This window comes from Lonchura striata, chromosome 3, assembly GCF_050655825.1.
Source record: "Lonchura striata isolate lonStrDom1 chromosome 3, ASM5065582v1, whole genome shotgun sequence".
Lineage (NCBI taxonomy): Eukaryota > Metazoa > Chordata > Aves > Passeriformes > Estrildidae > Lonchura > Lonchura striata.
The window spans coordinates 62,958,426-62,976,342 of NC_140705.1; the positions used below are offsets into that span (position 1 = coordinate 62,958,426).

General features: G+C 40.1%; 1 protein-coding gene across 12 annotated transcripts in view; it reads left to right on the forward strand.

The window, feature by feature from the left end:
* The window catches only part of NHSL1 (NHS like 1), a 180,379-nt gene that overhangs the window by 89,320 nt on the left and 73,142 nt on the right, over positions 1-17,917 (forward strand). The window contains exon 1 of one of the 12 annotated variants that reach the window (XM_085575310.1): positions 181-16,601. The exons of the other annotated variants lie outside the window; for them this stretch is intronic. Within the exon in view, the coding sequence (XP_085431436.1) occupies positions 16,397-16,601 (205 nt within the window). The 5' untranslated portion in view covers positions 181-16,396. Of the gene's footprint in view, positions 1-180; positions 16,602-17,917 lie in introns of those variants that run through there. 12 annotated transcript variants of the gene reach the window in all.

Sequence of the window (17,917 nt, forward strand, 5' to 3'; positions counted from 1 at the left end):
CTGGCACGGCCGGGAGCAGGAGCGCGGGAGACGCAGCAAGGCTTCGCGTGGGGAGCGTCGCTGCCGGTGACAGCAGCGGGGATATCAGGATATTTGCCTTCATTTGGTTTTTCCTCCATGCTGTAAAGATGTCCTGGAGCACCCGCGGAGGAGCAGAGAGGTAGCTGTTTGGCTGTGCTGTGTTATTGCAGGTGCTTGACAAACTCTGCTGGGTGATGCTTCCTCTCATTCACAGACGGTGCAGACCGTCGGAACAACAAGAGTTTTTATGTCCCGTGAGATAGTCTTATAATATCTCTTTAATTGAACTTCTTAAGCACGTGGTTCTGAAACTAAAAGCTTACTGGTTTTGTTTCATGCCCATATTTCTGTTTTTTCTTAACAAATTGTATTACTGCTACTTTTCTTACTGAAGTAAGGTGAAAGCTGACGCCGGGGAGCCGTTTTAAGAAGGGTTTAGGAGTTTTTATAAAAAAAAACAATTTCCTTGGGAAAGAATAACAATTACATTAATTACTTAAGTGCTTATCAGTGCTTGCTCAGAGTGTTTTTCTAAGCTGGTTAGGGACATGGTTTAGAGGTGGACTTGGCAGTGTTGAGTTAATAGCTGGATTCCATGATCTGAGAGGTCTTTTCCAAAGGAAATGGTCCTATGATTCTATAAACCATTGACTACTTTTATTCTGCTGATCTTCTATTAATGCAAGGTTCCCACTAAAGGATCTTGGTGCAACCATAAATTTAAAAAGACAATAAAAATAGTTCCTTTCCTGCAAATTTCAGAGTAGTGATCTAGTGTTCTTAGAGAAAACCTTAGCTAATTGCACAACACAATTTGCTATGCAGTGGTTTACCTTAAATGAAATTGTTCTTGTGTACAAAAAACCAGCACAGTTTAAAATTTGTAACTCCTCAACAAGAGGTTTTCAGTTCCCAACAGTTCAGCAGATCACTGGAATTACAAAGCAATAAAAGATGAAACTTTTGCTGCAGCATTAATGTTACAGGACAGATATTGTTTAAATGAAAACTATAATAGGTAAAATATTTCCAGCCTGTTGAGGCAGCTAAAAAGACAGACTTCTGCAATCTAGATCACCTGGCTGAAAATGAACCAAGGAGTGAAGTTTTCAGAGATTGTCCTATTTGCAGCAAATGAGCTTGTACAGAAGCAAAATATTTTTTCTTTATGTAATTAAATTTAATTGCTCTAGCTTTTTTCTTTTAAATCCTAAGTTGAATGCATAGGAAAATTATTTTCATTTTTTTCAGGTTTTATTTGTGAATAAGTTGCTAGCTCCAAGATGAAAGCCCATCTAAGGGCTTCTCTTCATGGCCTTTGGGTGTCCCCGCCTCCTGAAACATATATTTGGAGTTTGAGCTAATTTGGACACCTGCAACAGAGGCAATCTGGGTGCTAGTTATTGGTCTTTGGGATTGAAGGAAAACAGATGGAATATTTAAATAAATGTCCCTGGTAAAGAACTGATTCCTAGAAACATCATGAACTGTTCATTGGCACGTAGTGAAAAATGAGCTCACGTTTCTTTGATGCTTGCCTGGAGTTTCTCCTTCCTTTGTAGCTTTTGTAAAGGCAGAAAGAATGGTGCCAAGAAATGCTGTAAAGTAGGCATGTGTGCTTACTGCTTTGCCTGCACTTGGGCAGTATTTTCCATCCTTGCTTTTGTTACAGCTGTGCATTTGGGAGGGAAGTCTTTTATACTAATAATAGTAAGAAGTTATGATAGAAGCTATCCACGAAAAATCCCAGGCATGTGCTGCTTGCTCTCTAGAGAAGAGTTCCATATTAGAAATTTAAAAATTAGATTTTTTTAAAAAGATCACAGGGCTGCTCACCAGTTGTCTCATGTGTTGTGTATGTAAGGACATTCCTTGGATTCCTTTCCTGGCAATTTTCTCGTGAAATATCCAATGTTTGAAATCAGAAACAGATTTTCTCTGTCTTTAAATAAATGTGTTTTCCAAGCTGAACTAGACAAGAAAAAATTTGTACTAGTTGCTTTTTTTATTTCTGTTTGAAGTTTTACTTTCTTGTGTGTATAACACCAGACCAAAGAAAGGAAGGGGACTTAAAATAATCTAAATTAAGGAATCTACCAAAGTGAAGATTCCTGGCAGAATTAAATGAGTTTAGTTTAAGCCTAATTGATCTTGTGATATTTCTTCCCCTGTATTCATTTCAATTTTTAAATTTCTGTTTCTGTTACACATAATTACAATGGGATCCATTGTTTTTTTAGTTGTTTTTTATATCATATGCATTATTTTATTAGGGGGAGTAACTGTGAGGACAGTTGCTATCTGCAGTTCTTTGATGGATAAAAACAGTTTGAACAAACAGAATAAATACAGATTGACAATTAAGCATAAAATATAATTTTATTAAGATTAAAAAAACCCTACTTCTCAATTCTCAGTTACACCTGTGTGAACCTTGGACATGCCAGGATGGCTCTGTCAGCTGCACGCACCACCAAGAGCTCTGTCAGACATGTTGTGTTCTCATGCTATGGGGGGAAAAAAACACTTTCTACTTAGCTGCTAGCAAGATTTTACTCTTTAAGACTGCATAAAGTTTGAAGGTTTTGGTCATTAAATGAGAGCTTTATTAATTCACACTGGAGGAAGGAGGGGATTGGAGGTAGGGAAGGATATGTTCATGGCTGAGTGTGGATAATAGCAGCTGGTACAGGACCAGCCTTTCTCTGTCATGTTGCAGTGAACAGGAGTGGCTTTTAACTGTGCCTGGAAGAATGGAATGAAATTGAACATGACAAAAGGAAGATTACAGGTCTGGATAATAATGTTCCTGCTGAAGTTTGTCCATGCTCAGAAATACTGAATATATTCTTCTGCTTTTAAGTATCATTGAAGTCTTTTGCCTATGGCTATAGTTCTATTGTTGAATGTACTTGAGCACCAATAAAACACTGTTTCTCTTTGGATTCATTTCTAATCTAAATGCATTGGAAGAGGGCAGTGTATATAAAAACAAAGGGAATTTTCAAAAGTAGTGGAATGCCTGGGTGGCAGAGCCGCAGCCGTGCCTGTGGTGCCTGCCCTGCTTCTCTCTTGGTTCTGTTTGTAGCAGAGGTGCAAACCCCAGGGAGTATTTGTGCCATGCTGACCTACTGGGGGAGAGTGGAGTACCCCAGCTCTTGCTCCTGCAGTTGAGAGGTTGTCTGCAAATGCATTTAATCACCACATTGTGGAGACATGTTGTTCCATGCCTTAGAGCTGCTTCATTTGACTGCCTCTGAGGAGACCACCAAGTGGCACGGGTACAGAACCTGCAGAATGAATGCCTATTGTTTGCCGTCGTTTTGCTTAGCTTTTTTCACTCAGAGAACAGGGTGTGGGTGCCTATTTTTTCCGTTAAATTTTTAAGAAGGTCAGTGGCAGTGGGTGAAGTAGGGTGAACATATTCTTTGGGCATTAGATAAAAATCTCTTCTGGCAGGTACAGCAGCCTTTCCCAGGGCACGTGGGCTTTGACCCTTGGGTGGTATGGTGACGATGCAAGCCATATAAATTCAGCTGCAAAGTCAGTTAGTGTTGAAGTTCCCCATCAGTAAATCTTTAGCTGATGATTGGAAATGTGGAGTCAGGGCAGACTGCTGTATGTGCCTGGCCCTCAATACTTGAATTCAGTTTGTGCTTTTCAAACACTGCACAGTATAAACAGAGAAAAAAATACTTGTTTGTAGTCCATTTGTTGACTCAGGTGGTATTATTCTTAAGACTATGGAAATTTACTCCTCTACTGTCACAACTATATAATTAAGACACAGCTTTTCCTTCACATGTGCATTTAATGCACACTCTGCCTTTCTGCTCCACATCTGGGTCTTTATTGCAGGCTGCAACAGGAGGAGGCATTTGCACAGTTCACACAGCACTGCAGTCCTGAGGAGGGCCTGTTGGTAAATGAATCATAGGCAGAAAGATCATCTGCTGTTTTCCTTGACCTGGTAATGTTTGCTTTTAAGCAATATCTGTTAACCCCCTCCATTGTCTAGAGTGCTGCAATGAATTTGGCCATCGCTGTGCAAAGCAGTAATAGAGGGCAGTGAATTTCTGTCAAATTGCAGCAAGAAGCCAGCACTTAAAATTAAGCAGTACAATGCATGCAGGCTAGAGAACATTAAACTAGATGTAGAAGTAGCATGCACAGCTGATTGGATTCAAAAGCACTGAAAGAATTCCATGTTGAAGTGGTCTTTGAGACAGCATAAACATACTCAAAATCTATTAATATCTTCATGAATTTTTCAGTTCTTTAAGCACAATGATTGCACATTGTGTAATTATTGTGTTACCAGATTTGTATTCTCTATGCTTGTCATTCTTCGACATTGGCTTTCTCCTCTAGCCCCATCCCCCCCAGCAGCATTTTTGCAGAAGGCTACTGTTATTTCCACGGTAATGCCATAAACCTATGTCAAATGGGAAACACTGTGAAAGCACTTTGATTGGTATTAAGAAATGGAAATTTTGTTAATTCTTTTATTCAGAGTCCTGTCACAGCTGTGATCTTGCCAGTGGTTAATGGCTGGCAAAACAGTCTATAATTACCTCGGCATCTCTTTCTAATACTAGCCCAGTCATCCAGAGCATCCCACTTTTTTCTAGCTATATTTTTAAAAAATTCAGAAAATGTTTTTGGCATTTGAAGTTCTTGTGTAAGTTATCTGGACTTTCAGACTTTAAAATATTTTAAACTTAATTGCTGGTCATATGCAGAGGAATTATAAAAGCATAGCTTATTTAGTCTAGCTGGTAGATTGTGAGGTAAATGCCACAAGGAGGGAGGAAACCTGTTGAAGTCCAAGGAGAGTATTGGCACAAGATAAATGGTTATGATTGTTCTGAATTAATTGAAGTCAGACATTAAAAGGTTTCAAACCATCTGAGGAGGGAAGTTGTGAAACAGACATCCAAACAGGATAATGTGGACAAAGAGTGTTTTTAAGATGGTTCTTGATAATGTTATGGAGAGTTTTAAGTCAGAGTTTCTGGAGCTGGTAAAGGAAGTTTGTGACAGCTACATGGAAACTTGGTGACAGGATTACATTTGCACATTGAATATGTTGTAGCTGTCCCATGTTTAAACGCTTCTGTTGGTCTTCCTGTGAAGACCAGGAAAAATTATCCCTTTAAATACGTAATTGCATCTTCTGAAGTTCCTCTTTGTTCTGTTTCACTGGAAGCTGGCTACGGGAAAAGGCTAGATAAGGAGCAGTGTGTTCTGCAGGTTCTCATGGCATCAGACTATCTCACAGATGTGCCCTGCTCACCCTGTTCTTTCCTTTGGACTCAGCAACAGGTACTGCTGAGATGGAAATTTCCCCAAAAGCTCAGCCTGGTTGGGATTGCTGGACTTTTCCTGTTCGTTTCTAATGCCAGGTGTGCTGCACTCTCCTTCAAAGTTTTATCTTACAGATATCCTACTTTAAAAGTCTCCAGACATTGCTGGCACCTTTCAGTTTTCTCTTGCTCTTTTCCTGTGATGCGCTGGTTTTATGTACATAGTGAGATACTGCTGTGTCTCACTTCAGGCTGCTTGTTGATAAGATCTTCATGGCCTGTGAAACCTTTAAATCTGGAGATGCATTGAAAATCTGCTCTTTGCAGCATAACATCCTGGCTCCTTTTCTCTTTCTGACTTTTAATCCATCTCCACTTCAATTGAAAGCCATCAGTAGTCCTGAAATAGAAATACAAAGCCAGGAATTTTAGCCACATCCCATGGTTGAGGACTAATACTTCTAGTGCTCAAGCAGAGGCATCTCCAGCATCAGCAGATCCTGCTTTTCAGGAGAGAAATGTGCTTTCTGTCTACATCTCTGCATCTCAGTCATGAAGTCTTGGATTATTTTGTGTGACTTTTAGCCTTAAGAGAATCACTGCATCTTTAACATGCTTATGTGGGGTAAAGAAGCATGATGCTTAAGTAATGAGGAAAAGCCAGCTTTTTCCTCCATTCATTATTAAGGCCAGCAAGTTGCCAGCTCTTGCCGGAAGGCTCAATTTGCAGCTATGCTTGTGTTAAAATAGGAGAAAATCTTTCCACCATCTGAATGCACAAGTGGATGCTTCTTCAGTCACTCAGGTTTTGTTTCATACCTCAGATGAATCTGAGATCACAAGGAGGTTTTTGTAGTTGAGACCAGCAGGACCTTCTGGTGAGGTGCCCTTTGTCATGCAAACCATGCTGGAAAGTAGAAGATGGGAACAAGGGTTTGAGTTAACTTCTTTTCTTAGACAGACGGAGTGCTGGAGTAAATGTGGCAGACAAATTGGGAGACAAGAAGAAAATGCAAAGCTCTGTTTCCTGCCTAATGGATATTTGGAAAACAGTTTTTGATTATTTTCCAAAGCCTTTTTTTCCTCAGTCTTCAGTGTGTCCATGTATATTGTCATGAGTCAGTTCATGCTCTGGAGCAGTATTGCTGGTTAGGGCAGTGGTCCAGGAGGTTGCTGTGTTGAAAGACATCCCACTCTGTCAGGTCAGACAGCTTGTAGCTCCACTCTGAAGATTGTAAGGGTTTCTCATGTTGTTTTCCCTTGCAGAGGTTGCTCTCATCTTATTGCTTCTCACCTTAAAGAATCGTTTTCCAGTCAGTTAAAAATAATTTTACTTTCCTGCTAAAATTTTTAAACTTGGTCTCAAATTATCATGCTAAGTTGTGTGGCTTTACTCTCATTAAAAAAAAAAAAAGTGTAATGCATAATACATATAAAGGCTGAGTGACTCTTTTTAAGAGCAAAAAGGTTTATAATCTGTTCCACTTCAGATTAACCTTGATTCAGTGGCCTATAGTCTGTCAAAATATGGAATTTTAGGAATACATAATTCTGAAATTACCTGAACCATAAACTTGAAGAATTATGTAAATTTTTCACGTCGTAAGTTTGTGGCTTTGATATGAGCCTTGTCATTACCAAGACATATTGCATTACTCATTCAGAGTCGTTGCAGAGAAGATCCTTCTCTAGCAGAAGTTTGGCATATAGGGAGGATTATCAGAAAGGAGACTTATTTTCAAGGGTATTCCTTGGAAATTCAATTCCTTGAAATGCAATTCAAAATTTTAAAAAATGTGTGTTTGGTTTTTTTTTTTTTTTTTTGCCAGTAAACAGACTGAAAATGAACCAATAGACAAATGGGTCTATAAATTTGTGGACTTGTACACATACAGATGGCTGCTCTTTCTGGTTCATTTTGTGAAGCTGAACCACTTGACATCTTTTGTAATGGAGCAGCAACTCCAGATACAAAAAAGAACCACCTGGTGGGCTGCGTAGCAGTAGCATCTGCATTCAGTCATTTCACTGAAAAGTCAGCTATTGTAAGAACAGTTGACTATTGGCTTGGTAACTTCATATTCCACATGAAAAAGCAGTCCAGAAAGTTTGTTATTAAAGACAGAAAAAATGACAAGTCAATATGAATTTTCTGTAAAGAACATTGAGACTGTGTAATTGATAGTAAAAAGTTCACACATCGTACAGATATATTCTTGACTGGGACTTCATAAGAATGCTCTTCTTAGGGTGCAACTTGGTTTTGGATTGAAATACTGCTAATTTGTACTGCTCCTCCTTAGCTTAATCTTTTCTTTGGCAAGGGGTGCATATTTTTGTCATTATTCTTTCTAATGGAATTTGGTGCATTCCTGTAACCTGATCTGTAAACCCAAGAGTTTACTTACTCTTTTTAGAAAACCTTTGTGTGACCTGTTGGAAAGTAGGTGGGCTGTATTTAGTCATAGTTCATGAGAAGCTAGTGCTAACTGGCTTATCTTACATAGATATGATTTTTGAGTAAATGTGACACTTCAGATTAAAAATTTACTACTGAACCATTCCAGGTTAATGGGATTATATTTGATACGAAGTCTTGTTTTAGTTCTTTTAATGTAATAATTATCTTTACTGAGTTATGACCATTCCTTAGGCTGCTGACAGAAGCATGTGAAAAGATATTTTTTTCCCATTGGTTGTGCTTTTAAAAATAATATAACTATTTTATCTTTAGCATATACAATGATTATGGGAAGTTATGTCTATATTGGCAAGTTACTATGACAGGAGACGGATCTGTAGCATGGAGTAGGTATGACATCCTGGTGTCTGCAGTGCAAACCAGTGGCATAGGATGTGGAAGAGCATCTTTGGGTGGAACCAATGTGTAGCTGAAATGTGCACTGACAAGCAGGAAAACCCCTTCAGGCTGAAAATGGAAAAACATGACTATTTCATTTTTAACTTTTAGTCAATTAGGTTTGCCATTCTTGCTCCTTTACTGGTGTTTTAATATTTTTGCATTTATTGTAGTGTGCCTAATGTATTAGCTGCTGCTCTGTTGTCTGAAAAACAGTGAATGAATGCTCTGCCTAACAGAGCTGAATCATGGTCTTCAGTGTTGAATGTTGTGCCCTACAGAATGGAAAATCCTGTCCTTGTGGGGCTGAATATTACCTACTAGTTTCTATTTAAAATGGATGTGCAGAAGATCAGCTCATATTTTGACATCCTGAGATTTTTTTTTTAACTATATAAAGAAGCACCACTCTATTAATAAAACTGAGCTTTGTTTTTTTTTCCTTGCCTAGATTTGTAGAATCATTTAGGTTGGAAAGGACTGCTAAAGTAGTGCCAAGTCCATCACTGAGCCCTGTCCCCAAATGCCACAGGTCTTTTAAATGCTTTCAGTGATAAGGACTCAACCACTTACCTGGACAGCATGTTCTGATGTTTCACAGCCCTTTCAGTGAAAAAAAATTTCCTAATATCCAATTTAAACCACCCCTGCTGCAACTTGAGGGCATTTCCTCTTATTCTGTCATTTGTTGCCTGAGACAAGAGGCCAACCCCCCCACCAGGCTACACCCTGCTTTGAGTGAGCTCTGGAGACCAGTAAGTTCTCACAGTCCTCTCTGAGCCTCCTTTTCTCCAGGCTAAACACTCCCACCTCCCTCAGCCACTCATGGCTTGTGCTCCAGACTATTCACCAGCTTTGTTGTCCTCTGGACACACTCCAGCACCTCAGTGACTTTATTGTAGTGAGGACTCAAGGTGTGACCTCATCAGTGCTGAGTACAGGAGGACAATCCCTGCCCTGGACCTGCTGGCCACACTATTCCTTATACACATGAGGATGCCACTGGCTGCCTTGGCCACCCTGGTCATGTTCGGACACTGTTGAACAGTGCTTCCAGGTCCTTCTTTTCCAGGTGGCTTTCCAGCTGGTCTTTCCACTGCTGCACGGCGTTGTTGTGACCCAATGATAAGACTTGGCACTTGGTGTTGTTGAAACTCAGTTGTCCTCGTATAATTGGTCCAGCCTGTCCAGATCCCTCTGCAAGAGCCTTCCTGCCCTCCAGCGGACCAACAGTTCCACCTAACTTGGTCTCTGCAAACTGGCTGAGGGTGCTCTTGATCCTCTGGATCATTGATAAAGATACTAAACAGGACTGACCCCAACACTGATCCCTTGGGAGCACCACTAACAGCAGCTGCCAGCTGGATATAGCTCCATTCACCAGCACTCTTTTGGCCCAGCCATCCAGCCGGGTTTCTACCCAGCCAACTCTGTACCCAGCGAAGTATGGGCTGCCCATTTCTTCAGGAGAATGCTGTGAGAAATTCTTAAAGGCTTTACTAAAGTCCAAGCAGAAAACATCCACAGTCTTTCTGTCATCTTACACAGAGCTTAAAAGCAGTTCTTTATGGGGTACTTACTGAAACACTGACCATGTAAAACCAAAATGTTTTAGAAGTACTCACTAAAAATAATGAATCATCTCAGTACAGATTTGCATTTATTTTACCATTTTTGTTGTTTTAATCTTGACAGCCATCCTGACTCTCCATGGCACACCTGGCCAAAGCAGACCTTCCCAGGAATATGTGTGTCCAGGAGGTGGCACTGCGTTTTTGACAGCAGTGATGTACATTAACAGAAGGCAGTGTCCTCAGATCATTTCTTCCAGAAGGAGGAGGGCGAGGAGGCTGCAGCCTTCCGACTGAAGGCTGCTTTCTAACAGTGGCTTTTATCAAGTAGTGCGGGTTGCTTTGGCTTTTGATTTAAGAACCCCACTGTGTGTGAACTCTTCCAGGGAGCTGTGCAGGTGGCAGAGAGGTCGCTGGTGCTCTGTATCGGGAAGGTGCTTCCCTCCTTGGGCTTTTAAATCCATTAAAAAGAATTGTGCAAGATAATAGGAGCGGGGAGATGACTTCTTTCTCTTCCTGTTACCATGGTAATAAGTTTAATGAGCAGACTTGAACTGGGTAATCCTACCCAACCCTGTCTGCCTTGTTGTTTAATATGAACTGTAAAATAAGCTGGTAGAATGTGCCTCTTTTGCTCACAGAGTGTGTGGGTGTTCCAGCATTGCTGACACTGCCATCCATTGTGGCCCCAAACTGGAAACCACCTTCTCCTGGAAACCATCTTCTCCCCCAGCTTCCGGCAGCATTATCTTTTGCTCTGTGTTTTCAGAAGGATCAGATGTGTGTGACTTAACTGCTAGAGCAAGGCAGCGAGAACAGCTTGTTCAAACTATAAGCAGTAATATCTAATTGCTTCTGTTTCACTAATAGCCCTATCTTCTGCCCCAGACATGTGTTATCCCCTTCCCAAAAGTGGTCCAGTTCACAGAATGCACTCACCATAGTACTTTACCTTTCTTTTTTTATGGCAGCAGAACTAAACCAGAAAGGCATAGGAAGGCTTTTCTGAGTTACCTGCTGCTTATACGGCTGGCTTTAATTGCTTTCTTGTTTAAATATTGCAAAGCAGTGATCAAGTATGTTAATACCAAACATACAATGTTGCTTGTTGCTCTTAAGAAGGCTTTCTAATTGAAAGTGTACACAGAACACTTTCAATTAGAACACAGAAGTGTATTTTAAAATATTTAAGACTACCAATAATAAAATACAAAGTATGTTTTTCTCATTTAGTGTCTTATGTGCTCTATATCAAAATACTTATTGAATTAAAAATAATTGCAGAGGGCTATTACATAACAGCAAAAGAAAATTAAATTAAGGTATGAAAGAGAGGGTAATGGGTATGTTCAGAGTTGATGCAGTAGAGGAAATACAGGCACGCAGATTCCTAGTGATCCTTGTACATTACATTTGGTTTTATTGCTGTTGGTTTTTGTTGTGTTTTAGGAATGCCTGCTATACAATGGTTTGCAGATTCGGTGTCCTTGCAGAGTGCTGAGGTTGCCTAGGGATGACACCTTGAATCTGGCTATGTGGTTACCAGGAATTAAGCTAGCCAAATGCCCCATCATTTAGGGATTTGCATCCAGTTTATTGGGTACACAGTTGCCGGTGACACTTACTGTACTGTTTTACAAAGCATATTTGCTTGTTAGGACTGCTTTTAGCTGCCATACCAATCAAGCTCTTTAAGCTGCATATGACTTAACACTTACATACTTTTAAAAAAATAAAGAGCTAAAGGCTCATAGATGCTGTATGATCACAAGCATATGATAAAAATACATCAATTGAAAGTAGTGAGGGACAGAGCTAATGTTGGAGAATGTGAATATGGCCAAATGGAGGGAGCTTTTTGGAACATCGTAAAGCTTTGTGTACATTTCTGCCACCCCAGGGCCCTTTTATCTCCCTTACATCCTGATGTCTGTCAGTATTGTACAAGCTCCTCAAATGCTGGGCTTGTTTTAAACACTGCAAAGCTGATACCTCCTGCTCACTTCCTATTTGAGAGATTCATGTTCAGTTAAAAAACAGATTTACAATACCTCAAGGTGGGTTTTTTTCCCCTCTTTTTTTGATATTCTGTAGCTTTTGTCTACTGTATTTGTGTTTAAGGGACACGAGTTAAAACTCCACATGCACTATATGTACAGAAAAGAAGAAAGTACATGCACAGGCCAGGAGAGCAGGACATCCCATGTCCAATCTGGCCATTTCCAGTTCCAAAGGATGCTGGGGTGCTCCACCATGACGGATATGTTCTGATTCTTACTGTGTTTTGAGTTGTTTATCTGTAAAAGGAGGATACTTCTCTTTGAGTGTGTTATTCTGAGGACGAGTTAATGCTATATGGTCCAATGAAATACATTTAATATATATATAATTTTTCCCTCTGTTTTAAAAATAACTAAGTACAATTTAGAAGCTCCAGCTGCTCATCCAAAAAGCCCAGAACACATCAATTCATCACTGCTAAAAATAGAACCCATGTCTAATTAGGGCAAAGTTTATCCCCATGGATTTCTATAAGCTGTCTTTAATTTCCAGTTTGGCTGCTGGGAATTACTTCATTTGATGGTTTTGTGGTGCAAGGTGTCCGTAAAATTGCTGTTACTTCATGACATTACCTTCTATCCAGAGGATCTACAAATTGTATGTAAAGACAGATGATATAATTCCTTACGTAGCATATTTATAAAGATTATCTTAATGCCAGAGTAGGGCTGACATGACAATCCTTTGTGATTTCCATATTCCTTGAGTTCCCAATATATGTATCCTATATCTTTAAAACTCTTATGTGCAATGCTCATTGGTATCATTGCTGTTCTCAGAGCTCAGGACCATATATGCTTGTCTAATAAAAGGGATAATGTTTTCTTTGGTTGTTTTTTCTTTATAATTTTGTTTCTTGTAATCCCTGAGTTAGTCACATTTTTGTGAGTCTGTCAGACTCTTAATGATCTTTTTTGTTTAACCAAACCTTTCCAATATAATGCAATATTGACTACATTTTCTGTAATTATTCCTAATTATTCAAGCTCTCTCTAATAGAGCCTGAGTGTAAGGAGTTGATTTAGTAAAAATGAAATATGCTGATGAAGATTAATATGCATGTGTAACAGCCTGCTCAGAGCATTCATACTAGCATTACTAATAGTTCAATTTTTAAATGGCATGAAAAAGAATAATAAAGGAAATAAAACGTTACTTTTGGGAAATCTTTCTATAAATGATAGCTCAAGGGTGAGAAAAATGAACAGCCTCACTTTTGTGTATTTGAAAACATAAAGCTGTGCTACAGCTGCAGTAGAATAAGTGAAGATTAATCAAAAGTTTTGTGATAAAATATTGACTTTATCAAACTTAGAGAGGTTCTTGCTCTGTATAGACATAGCATGAAGAAATTGGGCATTTTTAATAGGATTTCTGGGGGGAGATGAAGAGGCAATGTACACAGTGTCTTTCTCACGTGATAATGGTACATCTTGGCAGCTCTTTATAGGTTTACATTTGCTAATAGCTGAGACCATAACCATCACCAAATAATTTGTCATTTATTTTACCAAGGCCTTCCAGGCTTCAGGGAAGAACAGATTTATTCTTCAAGTAAAAAACTTGTGGGGACATTAATGCCTACCATATGGTAAATATACTTGTTAAACTGGATTTCAGCCATGATCCCATTATTGTGCATCAGCCTTACTTCGTGAGCATGCATTGGAAACATGGATAATTGAGTATGTCTGTACTCTAGAGAAGTGCATGGTAAATGTCATGGGGACTCTAGGGCAATATGTTATCCTGTGTCATCTTGATAAGTGTTTGGGAGCATGGGAGTTTGCTGAACACTGAATTGTTGGTGTCCCCTGTCTTCTGGGTCTTGTGTTCATACTGCATGTTACCTAATAATACTGGCTTGGTGTGTAGATCAGCACTGAACTTGAATGTCAGGTAACATGATTGTGTAGAATAGAGAGACTGCATTCAAACATCAGCCAGTATCCTTTAGGAAATGTAATTTAATAGTGTGATTTGGAGTTGTTAAACTAAAAAAAAAACCAAAAAAAGCCCCCCCAAAAAACCCACCCCATCACTGAAATCCACCTATATTCTTATATAATAAAAGTTGCTGTTCCTGTCTGCAGGAAAAATAAGTGCAAGTTCTAGTATACACTCTTATCAATAGCCTGGTGATGCTCTGAAGTTTTGTGCGTCACATCTCTGACAGTGACTCTTCCCAGGACCCTGAAATCACGGGGAATTGAAAAGCTCAGACAGCAGGAATGGTGGCTAGACAAGCTGGTTGCAGAGGTACTGTCCCCTTAGGGAGGCAGTAACAGGGCCTCCTGAACTGCTTCACTGACAGCACTCTTGGGGTTTCATTCCACCCAGGATGACTGTCTAGACATTCATTTATTCTGGCAGACACAAGAGTATCAGCATGGTTGATGAGTGAATTGAGCTCTGCTAATGTTAATCACAGTTTGTCATAGTCTGATGAATAAATGTACTTGGCTTTGTAAATTTGTATTTGCCTCAAAGGCCCGTTTGCCGGTGTTCAGTGTTTGCCACAGAGTTTCTGCTATCTATGGACAAGGCAGTGGTACCAACAGCTATTGCCCTTGCTGTTGGCATATTTCCCCCTTTCCATCCATATTTTTGCAGATACTTGAAACTGTTATCAAAAAATGTAAAATTGCAGGCAGGCTAGTTTCACACCTATTTATCAAAGGCACCTGGGACAGTTCATTTTAAGACCTGTTTTCATCTGTTTGCAAGATTGCTGAGATTCAGTCATGTGAGATGTGTATAAAAGACTTTAAAGTGAAAATTATTTGCTCAGACTGCTGTGCAAAGTAACAGGATGTTAAACGAAAAAACCCAAGCAAGCAGCCTCCCCCCACCAAACTAGTCAGTTTTTCGTAAACTTTCTATGCTTTGCCAGCGCGGTTGAGTCAGCGCTGCAGACAGTGTGTGCTGGATGGTGCTGTGTGTTTTGTGTGTCTGGGGGCTGGTGCCACGCTGGTGCAGTGCCTGTGGGCAGCTGGTGTGTACACCCTGCTCCTGGGCTGCGGCTGCCAGCGCAGGCAGCAGCAGCGCCAAGGCAGCGGGAGATGCATGTGTGTGTCAGGGGGAAGAGGAGATGTGCATCTGTGTTGTTCTTAAACAGTGGGCTTGGTTTGTTTTTTCTTCCTGACCAAATGTTTATTGAAGCTCTCAACACACAAGGCCTTTTTAAATATGTGTAAATACTCACATTTTGCTGTTGTGCTCCTATATATAGAGCAGCCACTTCCATGAATGGTATGGGTTGCAACCAAAGCATTTATAAAGAACAGTAAAGAAAGCAGCCTAAGAATTGTTCTTTGTTGTACTTTACTTAGGGCTTTGATATCTTCAGTTTTTAAAAAACAAATATTCTCCTGTGTAATCTTTCAAACAATATAAACCTTTAAAAATTGCTGAAGACAGCTGTTCATGCAGTGTGTTCTCTTCATGTGACATTTTCCTTGATGTCCCAATCTGACTGTGCTGTTACGGGCAAATGAAGAGCCTAGGAAGGGCACTCTTCCTGAATCCCAGAGAAGAACAGTATGGGAGATTAGGGCTGACACTGTTAGCAGCATGGTAACTTGCATAGTAGTGGATTATTTGGGAGAGGTGCCATGGACTCTAGTGACTTGTGAATGAGGCTAAAGAACTGAGAATACCTTGACTTTAATCCTGGCTTTTCCATCTGTGTGGGCAGGTTACTAAAACCCTTTGAGACTATGTCTTCATCTTTAAACAGGAAAAACAGCTACTCTGTAGAGGCATTGTGAGGATGTATGTATTTATGCAGTACTGCAGGCAAGCTGATAACTACTTATGCTTTATGTTCAGTATCAATCCAGTAGTCTAACCTAGAAGATACTGTCTTGTTTTGGTATCAAACATTGTGGTTCTATCTTTGAAAGGGAACTTCTTTAATAAAATCCAAATACTGAAATCATGAAACTTCGCTCTTTTTTCTTTAGTCTGTATATTTTTTCCTGCTTTTGCATTCTAGAAGAAGGTGTATGTTCTTGTTCTTGGCAGGTTCCTGCCCAGTTACGGTTCTGTAGCTGCCAGTGTCACAGCAATTATAGTAATTTAGCTTTAAATAAGCTTCTTGGATGTGGCCATCTGTGTGTGGCTGTAGTACATGTTGTTCAGAGTAGTAAATAATCGGGGATAAGGCTTAAGAGAAGGCACAGACTGGAGAGGAAGCAGAAAGGGCCGAGGTCTGTGGCAGGTGACTGGGTTTCCCGGCTCTCTGCAGCCTTTATTTTCCTGTTTGTGGCTGTGAGCCGCGGGCGGGAGGAGGGCAGGAGCAGGGCAGCCAGTAGCTACAGTGGGCTGCTTAACCAGGTGCTTGATTTTGTTGTTGTTGTTGTTTTCCTTCTTTTTCAAAGACTTACAGAATCCTATTCCAGACAGTTTTCGGGATATCCAAATAGCTCAGCTCGCCTAAGTGCGAAGGAGGAGAAAATCTTTTTCTCCACAGCCTTTTGAATGCGTCAGCTGAAGGGTTATAAGGAGGCCACTCCCTTCTGCTCGGAACTAGCCATTGGGGACAGCAGGGACATCCTTGAGAGCGGCATCTCACAATGATCGCCTATGTGCACTGCCTGCCCGCCGACCCGATGGTCGGGTGCCTCGGCAGGAGCAAGTGGCAGCCCAGCTGCAACCATGAGGAGGAGGAGGAGGAACTCATCCCGCTGTATTCCAGCAAAATGGGCAACGCTCACACCAGGCTGCCTGGGCGCCTCAAGAAAAAGTTTCTGAGCAAAGACGACAACTCCTTTTGGCCAAGTAAGATCAGTTCCTGTTCCTTAGCTATTTTGGTTGTTTAGTATTGTGTTGTCAATATTGAGGAAATAAATAAATACACATAAACAAGGAAAATACTCTTATTTATCTTTTGGAGGATGAAGGCATTAGGAACAATTTTCTTACAAAAATAATGTATTTCCCCTTCAGGACAGTGTATGTAAATATTGTATCTGATGGGACTGCTGAGTTGATACAGGATGGTACTGTTTTGTGCATGTGATATGCCTGTGTTTGAGAGGCCTTGAGCACTTGCTTTCAATTCAATAATGCTCCTTTTCAGCAAAATGATTGTTTAGATGAGTGGAACTGTTGACGTAGCACTCTTAATTGAAAGCCATAGGAACAATCAGTGGATGAAAAGGCCAAGAAAAATAAGAAAAAGGTCTGACAGACTCAAAAGGTGCTTAATGCAGTTGATGAGTACTTATTTTAAAAAACAGTCGGCTTTTGAATAACCTTTGGTCTAAGGTTATTTTCCTTCTGAACGTGAGAAGAAAGAATTCCTGAATTGTGATGACTCTCCTTTTTTAATCTGAATAGTTTCAAATTTCACTGGCAAGTACAGATGGGAAATAAGGAGAGAAGAGGACAGACAATGGTAATGTTCAGTTGTTTTGTTTTTAGCCTTAATGCTTGCCTTCCCTTCTTTTCTGGCCACCTAAGCAAAGGCACCCAGCTGTTTGTGGAATGGTTGCTCAGAAAAGTCTATTTAAGGGTGATGGGGGAGAAATTTTACAAGACAAAGAAAGCTTTTCCTGCAAAAGCCAGCTGGCTGGCTATCTTGTACCTTGGTCTTGGGAAAAAAAAAAAAAAAAAAAAAAGGTACATGATTATATTTACAACTGTATTGAGTTTTCTTTTTCTCATTAGTCTCACACTGACTATTTGACAATGGCTCATTATTACCAGGAACTGAAAAATCCCCATCTTGCCACATGATTCTAACACTGAGTAGCAAAAACACCTGTATTTTGTTTTCTGAATTAACATATTCTCCATTCATTACTAAGCAAACTTCATTTGATGCCCCCTCCTGTAGGAGGAGTGTGATTTACATTATTGTTTCAGGCCTTTTCAGGAGGAGGTAATTTTTTTATACTGCATGCAAACAAAAATCCACATCTTCTGCTGAATTTTTGTATTTTTGAGCAGAGGATCAGTTTTGGTTCATTCAGAGGGAAAATGAAAATTCTTCCTTTATGTAAAACTGTATAGTCACTGTCTGACCTAGGAAAGTCCTGAAGAGGTTAGGGTCTAGGAAACAGCTTCCAGGGATGCTTTTTGGGAGGAGGAGG